The sequence below is a fragment of the Motacilla alba genome, chromosome 4A (assembly GCF_015832195.1).
Source record: "Motacilla alba alba isolate MOTALB_02 chromosome 4A, Motacilla_alba_V1.0_pri, whole genome shotgun sequence".
Lineage (NCBI taxonomy): Eukaryota > Metazoa > Chordata > Aves > Passeriformes > Motacillidae > Motacilla > Motacilla alba.
Window position 1 is genome coordinate 8998437 of NC_052045.1, and position 11971 is coordinate 9010407.

General features: G+C 54.0%; 1 protein-coding gene across 2 annotated transcripts; it reads right to left on the minus strand.

The window, feature by feature from the left end:
* Positions 1–1846: 1846 nt before the first annotated feature.
* NKRF (NFKB repressing factor) lies at positions 1847–10987 on the minus strand. 2 transcript variants are annotated; one of them, XM_038164534.1, is made up of 3 exons: positions 10534–10987; positions 6398–6519; positions 1847–4289 (listed from the first exon to the last, which is right to left on the minus strand). In XM_038164534.1, the coding sequence occupies exons 1-3, from the start codon at positions 10734–10736 to the stop codon at positions 2302–2304; spliced, it is 2313 nt and encodes a 770-aa protein (XP_038020462.1). In that variant the 5' UTR covers positions 10737–10987; the 3' UTR covers positions 1847–2301. The 2 variants fall into 2 exon arrangements, with proteins under 2 accessions (XP_038020462.1, XP_038020463.1); XM_038164535.1 differs by lacking the exon at positions 10534–10987 and adding an exon at positions 9699–10513.
* Between the last annotated feature and the right edge of the window lie 984 nt (positions 10988–11971).

Below are 11971 nucleotides of genomic sequence, written 5' to 3' on the forward strand. Positions count from 1 at the left end.
TGGAACAGCCTCGTGCCTTACCGGGAGCAGAGGTAATGCCACAACCCTTTCTGAGGGAGCCAAGTCCCTCCTAAGGCCACAGAGGCCCTCGTAGCAGTCCCACCATTCTTGAGTTTGTTTTACTAGTTAAAAAAACCAACAGCGTGGACTCTTACAGCAGCCAGAAACGAGCGGCACAGAGCTGCCAAAGAAAAGCAATCCCACCTTCACCCCTGCTCAGGCACGGCCTTCATCCCCAGCCTCCACCATGGCCCCGTGGTGCCTCCCCTGCAGGCTGAGGCTCTGCAGCCCCCGGGCACAGCGCTGCTGCTGCGTCCCCACCAGGCCCTGCACAGGCAGCCCCTGTGGCAGAGGGGTCACAGCCACGGCCCAGGACAGGAGAGGCCGCGTCCTGCACAGCCTGTCTGGGCCAGCTGCCCCTGCTGAGCTACGGTGAGTACAGCGAGCCCCCACCTGTCCCACAAGAGGCATTTTTCATCGTGAATAGCAGTGGAACTCTTACTGCCTTCCTTGGCATCAGCACGCTCTAACCACCTGGTGCACACCCCAGCTAGGGAGGAGGAGCTTCACTTCTTTCCCTAGAAAGTACCAGGCTTCTTCCACTCCTACAGCACCATCGGCTACAGTCCATCTTGAGAGCAGAATTCAGACACAGGGAGAAGAAATGCACAAAAACCAACCCCAAACAAAAGAGAAAAAAAACCTTAAGAATTTACTGCCACATTATTTTTTCAGAAGCAGCAAGTTGTTCCTCAGCAGACCCAGCGGGCAGGAGCTGTGCTGGAGCCAGGCAGAGAGGAGAGGACTCTTGCTCTCAGCTTCCTGAGCCTCACCTGCCAGGGCAGTCTCTCATCTTCCTCATCACCCTGCAGGGATGAAAATCCCTCTAACTGCTCACCACCAGGACATTCAGAGGTCAGGCATCCTCACCTCAGCCCTGAGAGCATTTAAAAACAGAACAAGAGGAGGGAAAAAGGTAGAGGAGGTGTAATGATTTGGAGAGGTAAATGCAAGTACAGGAAATTGCAGGCGATGGCTGAGACATGGCAACAGACCTGACAAAACCACTGCATCAGCACTGCCTTAGCGCTACAGAAGCATCTGCAGCCCCCACTGCTGACAGAATAACCAGCAGCTCCAGGCATGCCTCACTCCTGGCTCTTCCAAGGTCAGCTGCCATCCTTGAAGCTTCCTAAGCACGAAGGGAGTGCTCTCCAAGGCTCACAGAGCGCCGTGTCCTGTAACCCTGCCAGCAGAGCAGTGCAGATGGAGGGCAGAGGCTGCTTCCCTGTAAAGGAGGGAAGTGCTCCAGCCTCCCAGTGGCACAAGCCAGCCCTGGAGAGCTTCCACACCCACACGTGGTCAGAGCAAGGCCAGAAGACTCCTGGGGAATCACCCTCACCAGACACAAGCACGGTACAGGGATGGAGCAGAGAAATAACCAGGCACGGATTCCGTTTTGTTCAGGATTAAAGAGCTGATATTCCAAGTAAAAAAATAAGTTATATAACAGTCCCCACAAGCTACATGAGCATCTTTGAGCGTGGGCTCTGCATTTACCTCCAGTTTTTACATTTCACACTTCACCATGGTATCTGCACATGTCAACCGTTCTCCAAGGCAGAAAGGCTGGAATTCTCTCAGTCCCATTCGCTGGCAAGGAAGGCGCCTTCAGTGATTCTCAGAATGGGAGACCCAAGGGAGAAATCTATGAATAAAACTACCACTAAACTAGTTAAGGTTTACATACTGTACATAAACACAGCAGAGACAAGACCTTGATATATGTATTTCTCAAGAATAATCAAATTTTCACACTTTTTTTAATACAAAGTGTGACAAAACCTTTTTTTTCCAGAAATAAAACTTTATTTTTGTTGTAATTAATACCAATTTTACATACAAGTTTATGCCCCCAGACTGCATTTCCTTTGCTTTTAAATTTTTTTTTAAAGTTTTTTTTCCTTCCTTGCTCAAGAAGAGTAAGGGACCTATAATTTTAAATTATGTCAAATTCATTCCTTCTCGCTGGACATGTGTGTTTGCTATTACAAAACTATTAAAATGTGAAGGAACAAGTAATATCAAAGACACATACAGTAACAGCACTACTGCTTTTGGGTTGTGCTAATGCGCTTGAACAGAATTCGGTCGGTTCTAAACACCTAACAACATTTTAGAAATTATATTGCCAAAGGAAAAGACTTTAATGTCATTATTACCCACGAGAAAAATGCAGCATCTCTTTCTTTAGTTGAGTGTCCAGGAAACTCAGTCTCTGGTCAAAGGGGACACCTCACCTCAGTTTGCTTGGGGCATGATAAGCTCGTAATGCCCAACCTGGCCTTCCTGCTTCAGCTGGTCTAACAGATCTTCCTTGCGCCGCTTCCTGCTCACCACCAAGTATCTGTTGTGTCCCTGTCCATGGGATTTACTTTTAAGACCGTATTTTTGGGCAATTTGATGTATCTGCTTCCGCTCATCCATGGTCAGTTCTCTAGAGAAAGTCAAGTCAATGTGACTGTCTGAACGTGCATAGTTTCGAATGATCTCTTCAATATCTCTCTTAGCGATTCTGTTCACCCTTTCCACATCAAGCCCAAGTCCTTCCCTTTTGAACTGCTCCTTTACTGAAATAGGCTCCCTAATTCCTTCACCGTCTTTCCCTAGGCCACCGCCTGTCCAGCCCATCTTTCTTAAAATTTGGTTTCCGATGTTGTCTTCTTTGATCTTCTGTTTGAAAGCCTCTTCTGCTGATCGACCTCGAATCTCATTTCTGGAGATGACGTCTTCAACAGTGCCTTTCTTCAGGTTATTAACAACAGTTGGCTGAGTCTTTTTGAGGATTTTCACAGCTTCCTCTGCTGCCTCATGCTTGACAGATTTCTTCACTCCAACTGCTTCTGCAATGAATTCATCTTCAAGCATCACCTTGCATTTCCATCGCATGCCTGTCATCCTCTCAAAGACGTACTCCACCGTCATCTTGTTGAACTGGGCGGTGTCGTTCAGGGTGCACACCGGGTTACTGGAGTTCTCGTAGATCACCAGGTCCTTCAGGTCCTTCTTCCTCCCGGAGCCCCGTGATGAGCAGCCCACTTTCTGCACCTGGGTCACTTTGAGGGATGCTATATTTGACTGCATCTTCTGCAGGATTTTCAGTGCCTCCTCAGCTGCCGCGTGCTTGCTGGTCTTTTTTGTGCCAAATCCCTCGGCCAGGCAGTGATCCTGGAGATACACCTGACAACGCCACGAGCGGTTGGGCATTAATTCATACTTATATTCAACGGACATTTTGTTATATGAGGCAGAATTGTTAAGTATTCCTATTGCATCGCTGGCATTCTCTGTGAGGACAAAACTAGTCCAATCTTTGTTGGCATTTGTGGAACCCTTCATGGATTCAGTACCGGGCTGCATTGGGACACAGTCCCTGTTGGCAACTACGAACTCCTCGTGAGGTTTGAGAGCGGGAGGGAAATCTGGGCGACACACGCCTGCCTCACACACCACCAGGTCCTCGTGGTAGGTGTGCTTGAACTTGCGCTGAACAACTCGAACTTCCACGGATTTCTTCAGCAGCTTCACTGCCTGCTCCGCGGCTCGATCCCGGGATCCGTTCTTGCTGCCGGCGTAGCCGGTGGCCAGGTAGACGTTCTGACATCGCACCTCGCAAGCGAAGCCATCTGTCAGGAGCTTCTTGCTCTTGGGCAGGTCAGCAGGGGCGATCTCTTTCAGAGGAACATAAATATATTCAGGGTTTGTCTTGCATGCCTGAATTGAACGTGTCAAAAGATACGTGAAATTAATTTTATCCGTCCCAGTGTTTGCATCTGGATTAGTAAGATTTTTCCAGACAGCTGCTGACAGTTTCTCCATAAAGCTCTGCTTCAGCATTATTGCTGATGGAGGGAAAGTCTCTGATGCGGACGGGGCAGTAGAAGGGGAAACAGAAACCGGCCCGGCGTTGCTTGTGCTAGAGTCCACACTATTCACAGCCTTCTTGGCTGCTGCTGCTGGGCCTGTAAAGCCAAGCCCAGCTGAGCTGGAGACCTGGGGATTCACCTCCCGTGCATTCACAAGAGAATTTGTACAGTTTTCAGCTGGCTGTGCCACGCTGTTTGTATTTGCCTCCTGGTTCACCTCCTGCCTTTGGTTATCCAGAGAATTGTCCTTCTTGCCATCCTTCTCAGCGCTGCTGACAAAATGTATGGGCTCAAAGCGTGGTCGCACTCGGAACTTGGGGACCACCTTTTTGGGTGGCTCGGGAGCCCCTTCTGGCTCTGGACCTACGAGATGGAAGAATATTACACAATTACCAATATGTGCTATGACAGGGAGACAGTGTTTGCAGAAAGTGATCTTCAAGAGGAGCCTGCAGGCTCTGAACACAGGATTTGCATTCCTTAGCCATAACCCAAAAGGTTTCCTTCCAAAAGACATTCACAATTCATCAAAGACAACCAGTCATTCCCAGTCATTCTTGTGCAGGTCACTACAGTGTATTTCCACTTTCACAGCTACCACACAAAAATCTCTACATATTTAGTCACATGACATGCCTTCCAGCATTGCCCACTGACCCATCTGGTCACTTCTGGAGTTAATCCCTTCAAATCTACTAAGATAAGTAATAAGTAAAACTACGGTCAACAAGACAGAACACTAGAGCAGGACTAGAACCTCAGCTCTGATTCTGCTGCAGGGGTGCAGGATGATGTCAGATAAACTCTATCATCAGGTCTCCTCATCTGAGGTGGAACACAGTGGTACCAAACCCTCCTTTCCAAAACACACAGGGCTGTTGCTGCCTTAATAGAAGCACATCTTCTCTCAGTGTAATTGCTTTGGGCTAAAGGGCAGCAAACATGAAGAAATCTGCCTGAGCCTCAAGGGACAGCTGCAGCGACTGAGGGCCCCATTACTGACAGACCTCTTGCTCCCTCACCAGAAGAAATGCAAATGAGACAGACTATCCTGGCTACTGCAGAAAGGGAGAATCAGATAGCTGACAAGCAAATATGTTACATCTAAGAGATGGTTACACAAGACTTCTCCCGTGGAAGATTCAGCACCCACATGCTGACGTGGTACATGTGTGTAATTTCATCGGAGGAGCAAAAGGCCAGCTCAGTGCTGGGAAATGCTGCCTAATCCAGTGCCAATGTGCTGGCCTTGCTGCGGGTCAGGCTGTCCAGACATCAACCACACAGCACAGGTATCACCACCTGCACGCAGCACCAACAGCCCTTCCTTCCCACTGAAATCAGGTGACAAAGCTCTGACGCATTAAATCCTTTGCCCATCAGTTTTGATGAATTATGGCAAGGTTTGCATTTCTTACCCGTCTGTTTTTGATGGCTGCACTGCAGCAGCACCTAAAGGCTCCTGCCAGCAGAACAGCTCATTATGCTGTCTGTGCAACAAGCCCTGGAGAAGCCTCAGGGCTGCTGCCTGTGACAGACAAAACATGGGACAAGAACAGCATCTCCTCAGTTCTGCAGCTGGCCCACGGAAGCACAGAAAGACTGCTGGCTGTCAAAGTAAGGGAAGCAACTTTGGCAGAGTTAGAAATTATACCCAAGCCCAGAGGAGTCCTGTGCTGTCCGGCCATTTGTGCCTCACACAGCCACAGTGCTGACTGACACAGGGGCCTGCCCGCAGCCAGGCACAGTTCCCGCCCCTCTCCGGAGGGAGGGCAGGCAGCTCTGAAGGCGCCATGGAGCAGCCAGCAGACGGAGCCATCGAACTGCCAGCCCTCTCTGCCTGCTGCATTTCCTGCACTGGAAAAGTTACAGCTGGAACACTGATACCTAAGACCACGGGACTGGGGTGACATACATAGCACTCTTCCAGGCTCAACAGGGGGGAAAAAACTCCAAAACTACACATCGTGTCTACTCCCCATCCCCTGAAAGCTCCAAGCAGGTTGTAACCCAAAATCAATGAGCTGAATGTCACTATATACATGTACAACCCTTCCTAGGGGCAGAACATCACACCTCACCCCAGCAGACAAAGCCAGACAGGTATTTGATTCCAGACACCATTCCTAGAGGAAACCAATTACCTGATAATTGAAATGAAAAATAGTATTTTCCTAAGCAAAGACAGAGCTGTGTGTGAATCACACACATGGCAGAGGAGGGGGAACTGCTCTGCAGACCAGCAGAGCACACCACGGGCACTTCCCTCCAGTTTGCTGTGCTGGCTGTCCCAGAGGTGGCCCCGGTGCACACGGGTGCTGCTGCTCCCAGGGCTGCCCCCCAGACAGGGAAGGGAAGGGAAGGGAAGGGAAGGGAAGGGAAGGGAAGGGAAGGGAAGGGAAGGGAAGGGAAGGGAAGGGAAGGGAAGGGAAGGGAAGGGAAGGGTCACTAACAGGGGCAGTTGTACTCACTGTCCGATGGAGAGCGGTATCTCTTCAGCTTCCTGTTGGGCACCAACTCGTAGGACCTCGTTTCCCCGATGTCAATGCCTTCAGCCATCTTGAGAACCTTCTCCATGACCTGCACACCGTATCTGCGGGGGGTCAGTAGCAGAACACCTCAGAGCTGGCCCCAGGGGCAGCACACGTGCACACACAAGCTTTTGTTACAAAACAAGGACTAAAGCTGCCTGAGACACAGCAGCTGGGGCAAGGGAGATGCCCCTCTGATCCTGCAGAGCAGAGCACAGCACTGACCACTGTCCCCCCGGCACAGCTGCTCTGGCACAGGCACACAGGCACACACCAGCTGACCTGGCTCTGCATGAACCCACTTCTCCTTAAACCATGCAGCCAGCACACCGACAGTGTTCTAAACTTAAATTTAAATACATTATCTGACAAAATACAGAATTTGGCAGAGCTGCCAGGAGCACTACTGAACACTGGGGTGTGAAGGAGGAGCAGCAGCTTCAGTGAATCAAACACAGGAGCTCAGACTGGCACTGGAGTCCTGTGTGGGGCAGCAGCCAGAGCCTGCACGTCACCAACACTGCAACTGCCCTGTCAGGTGACAAAGGCACTACTCAGCCTTCATCGACCACTCTTTAAAAAGCCAAACTAAATTCTAGCTGGGTGCTGTAACTGAAATGTTTTAGCTTCCTGAACCACGAGAGAGGTGAGCTGGCTGTGACGAGCTCTGAGCAAACCCTGACTTTGTTGCAGCACCCACAGTTCCCCACAAGCAGGACACGCATGGCACAGCCCTGTCCCATCCCTCCAGACCTTACATCCCCCACCAGCTCAGTTTGCCATTGCTCTGGGGATCTCTCACATGATTTCGAGGTATTTGCATACTGAGGCTGAACAGGTAAGAAACCCAAACGTTTCTATCCAAGGAGAGCCTACAAACACAGCCTGACACCAGCCTCTGACAGCTTCACACCATGGTTCAGAAAGGAGGAAGAGCAGTGCTGCACCTGTTCCATGGTATGCTCACCTTCCCAAGTCAGAAAGCATCAGTGGGCACTGCCCACAGACAGCAGCCCACAATTGTCCCAACAGCCAGGGCTGCAGTGATTTGCAGCTTCTAAATACTGCTGTTCCAAGGACTCGGGAAATCTACTCAAGAAAGATTTTTTCTGCTCCTGATTTAAAGGACTGGCCAGGGGTGAGGGGCTGGGCTCAGCTCCTCTCCCTGTCACACTGCTGGCGTGGGAGGAGGACAGCCCAGTCCCGGTGTTTTCTGCTGCTGCCTCCGGCTTTTCACTGCACTTTAACCCTGCACTCCATGTCCCCAACCCTGAAGCTCTTGCTAGGCCTGTGCAGTTTCTGTTACATTTTGTTTTGTTTTGTTTTGTTTTGTTTTGTTTTGTTTTCTTGGGGAACCATCGCCCCCCTGCCGGCCGGGAGCCAGCAGCGCCCCTGCTGGCCGTGCCCGGAACTGCAGCCAGGGGCGGCCGGGCTGGGTTTGTGCTCTGCCCGCGGGGCCGCGGCTGCTGACAGCTACAGACAGACACAGGATGGACACACAGACACACAGGATGGACACACAGACACACAGAGACACAGTGTGCACACAGACACACAGAGACACAGTGTGCACACAGACACAGGATGGACACACAGACACACAGACACACAATGGACACACAGACACACAGTGTGCACACAGACACAGGATGGACACACAGACACACAGTGTGCACACAGACACAGGATGGACACACAGACACACAGTGTGCACACAGACACAGGATGGACACACAGACACACAGACACACAGTGTGCACACAGACACACAGAGACACAGTGTGCACACAGACACAGGATGGACACACAGACATACAGACACACGATGGACACACAGACACACAGTGTGCACACAGACACACGATGGACACACAGACACACAGTGTGCACACAGACACACGATGGACACACAGACACACAGTGTGCACACAGACACGCGAGGGACACACACACATTCTAGTCAAGAACTGCTGTCCCTTTCCCCATGCCTTTGCCTGAAAGCCCCAGTATTTCAAAGCTGCAGTGATTCAGAGGGAAGGGGGTCGTATTTTCCATTCCAAGGGAGGTTCCAGCCTTCCTAGCCAGACACCTTCCTTCAAAGCAGGACGCAGCCAAAGGGGAGAGCAGTGCGAGTCTCTGTCTCTCTCTGGCTGTTACCAGACATTACCTGCGATGGGCAATGTGCCTTTCCAGCAGGGTGCAAGAACAGTGTCAGATTTGACACCTGTCATTCTTCACAAAGGATGGAGACCTTTGGGGCTCATATTTCAGCTGGGGGCGGGGAAGAGATCAAGCACTCTCAACATGTGTTTGTCTAATCTGGCCAGAGGAACCCAGTGCCTCCAGTACCCAACTGAAGTCTCCCTGCTGTGACTTTAACAGGTCACCCCTTATCCTGATCGCTGTAACTCTGGAGCATAATGCTTCCCTGCACCACTGCCCCCATTCTCAGCCACCTTTACCATACCTGGGACCAGGAGCGCCTACTCTCATCCACATCTAAACTAAATGAAGCCTTGTACTTAACCCCTTCCTCACAGACCATGTTTTCTGAGCCTTCTGGATGCTTCCACAAGGATTATGGAGTCCAAGTGTTGGGTGAATGGCCCACAGGAGGACTGAACCCACATCACTGCCACTGTCAGCACCCTGCTCTAACCAGCTGAGCTGCTCTGACCAACAGGCTGTCTTCAGCTGGCAAGAAATCAGCATAAGGAAAACAAAAACCAAACCGAACACCAGCCAACAAACCTAAGAGAAAAGAACAAAAATCCCTCAAACTTTCAAGCTATTTACTTGATGAATCAACAACATCTCTTCCCAAACACCAAAGGCAGTTCCAGGGAATGCTGCAGGTCCCTTCAGGCAACTGTAAGTAAAGCTAGAATGGTTTTAACAGTACAGAATGTTCCTGTGCAGTGCTCCCGGCCAGGCACACCAGCTCTGGGGAAACATCTTCACTGATAATGGCTCCAGACTGCATCCTGCTCGAATCTCACCTCCCCTGAGAGCTGCAGCTGAAGGAGTCCACCACAGAAAGTATGTGCACTGACAGGCTCAAACTGCATCAGTTTTTGGGATTTGAAACCTTTCCACAGAGTTTTTCACTTCTATTAGCAGCAGCCTGTAACTGTTCCTCGCACCATTCCCAAAAGCCCTGGCACAGAGAGGGTCCCCATTAGGACAGCACACAAACACATTAAGATGGACCACACAGACTGTATATGAAGAATATATGTACATTCTCAATTTTAACATATTGCTCAAGCTTTGGAATTTGAAGCTGTTTAAAGTCTATGTTAAATTTTGGTGCTTGCAGGGCAGAACAGTTTAGTACATGACCCAGGGGAAAAAAAAAAAGGAAACAGGCACGTCTGTATTTAAAGATATTGATTTTGCTCTGTAGAGATGACATAAAATAGTCCCCCACAAGGCTGCGGGATGGAACATCATTAAAAGTCCATCTGTGTGCCACAGTTTGCAGAAGTTGGTCGTTAAGCAACTGCTTCCGTCCAGTTAAAAACAATCACACCATTAAAGGCGTCTGTGGAACGTGGGTGACGCTTCTGCAGATCTCCACAACCTGGCTACGGTCGGTAGGGCTGGATGAAAGGATTCCCCTTCCCTCCTCCACGCTTACTTCTCCCAGAAAAGCCGAGCCTTCAGGGGCCTGTCCCAGCTGCTTTGTGCTCGGAGGGAAGCTCTCTCCTCATTTAAATGAACAGCCCAGCACCACAAGCTTAACGAGTCCTGGGGGCGGGACATCCAGAACTACTTGCAAAACACTCATGAACTTTTCCAGCGGCTGCTCCCGTGCCATACAAACACCGGCATACTCGAGCAAACCGAACCGGCCAGGGACAGAAGTTCTCTCGCCTCAGCCCCTTTCATCCCAGCTGTTCTGCGGCTGCTTTCTAAAACGCATCTGGAGCCGAGATTTAGCCACGACGGGAGCGTGTGTCCCTTCTCCCCGCGGGGGCTCCCGTCCCGCCCGACTCACACCGACTGCTGCCCGCAGCACGGCTCGTCCCGCTGAGCGCCCCGGCCCCGCCGTGCTGCGGGGCACCGCGCCTCACCTGCAGCCCATGAAGACGTGGTTGGTCCAGAGCACGGAGAGCGCCAGCAGCTGGTCGATGGCGCCGCCGGGGTACGCGGGGAGGTGGCGGAGGATGAAGCGGCGGCGCAGCGCCCATTGCCGGTCGGTCTCGTTGTACTGCCGCCACTGCTCCAGCACCGGCTCGGCCACCGCCTCCGGCTGCGGCTCTGCCGGCGGCGGCATGGCGGGCGGAGGCCGCGGGGCCGAACCCCGCCAGGGGCGCGCACCCGCCGGGCCCGGGCGCGGACGGCGGGACCAGGCCCCACGTGTGGAGCAGGCCGCGGCTCGCTGCGGGACGCCGGGGAGCGCCGGCCCGGCCCGGCCTCACTCCCCCGTCAGCTGCCCCCCCCCGGCCCCGCTCCCTGGCGGCCCCGCCCCGCAGGTGCCGTCGCGCTCCCGGTTCCGCTCCCGGTTCCGCTCCCGTCACTCGCGCGGGGCCGAACGGCGCGGCCCGGCCGGCGCGGCGTCACGTGGCCGCGCGTCACGATCGCGCGAGACACCGCGAGAAACAGCCGCCATGGCGGGGCCCGCGCGGCGGGCTCTGCGCCCCCTGGCGGCCGCTGCCACGCGCGGGAGCGGGGGCGTGGCCGGGGCGGCGCCGGGGCAGCCCCGGGCCCCAGGGGCCTCACGGTCCCGGGAAAGCCCCGGGCCCCACGGGCCTCACGGTCCCGGGAAAGCCCCGGGCCCCACGGTGCCCCCCCGGTTCCCCCGGTCCCGCTCCCCACCCGCCCTCACCAGGGTAGCCCCGGGGACTTGCCCCAGGCCCTGCCGAACGGCCGCGGTTGCCCCAAGGGCGGCCCTGCGCTGCCCGGGGCCGCGATCCGCCATCCCCACCGAGCTCCGGCCTCGCCGTGACCGTCCGGAGCTGTCCGGAGCGCCGGGCCCAGCGAGCAGCGCACACACACACACACACACCACAGCAGCCGCGCTGGCTTTCGTGTTTTTTATTTCAAATGTACATGGAAGTTAGAAAGGGAACAGGCGGAACAGTGCTGGCTCCTGGCGCTGGCCGTGTCAATACCGAGCGGTGCCGCTCCCCGCACTCCGCGCGTGCACAGATAACGAGGCCGCGGCACCGCCGGGACACACTCACACCGGCCCCGCACCGCCGGGACTCCCTCACACCGGCCCCGCACCGCCGGGACTCCCTCACACCGGCCCGGCACCGCAGGGACACCCTCACACCGGCCCGGCCCCGCACCGCCGGAACTCCCTCACACCGGCCCGGCACCGCAGGGACACCCTCACACCGGCCCCGCACCGCCGGGACTCCCTCACACCGGCCCCGCACCGCCGGGACTCCCTCACACCGGCCCGGCACCGCAGGGACACCCTCACACCGGCCCCGCACCGCCGGGACTCCCTCACACCGGCCCCGCACCGCCGGGACTCCCTCACAGCGGCCCCGCACCGCCGGG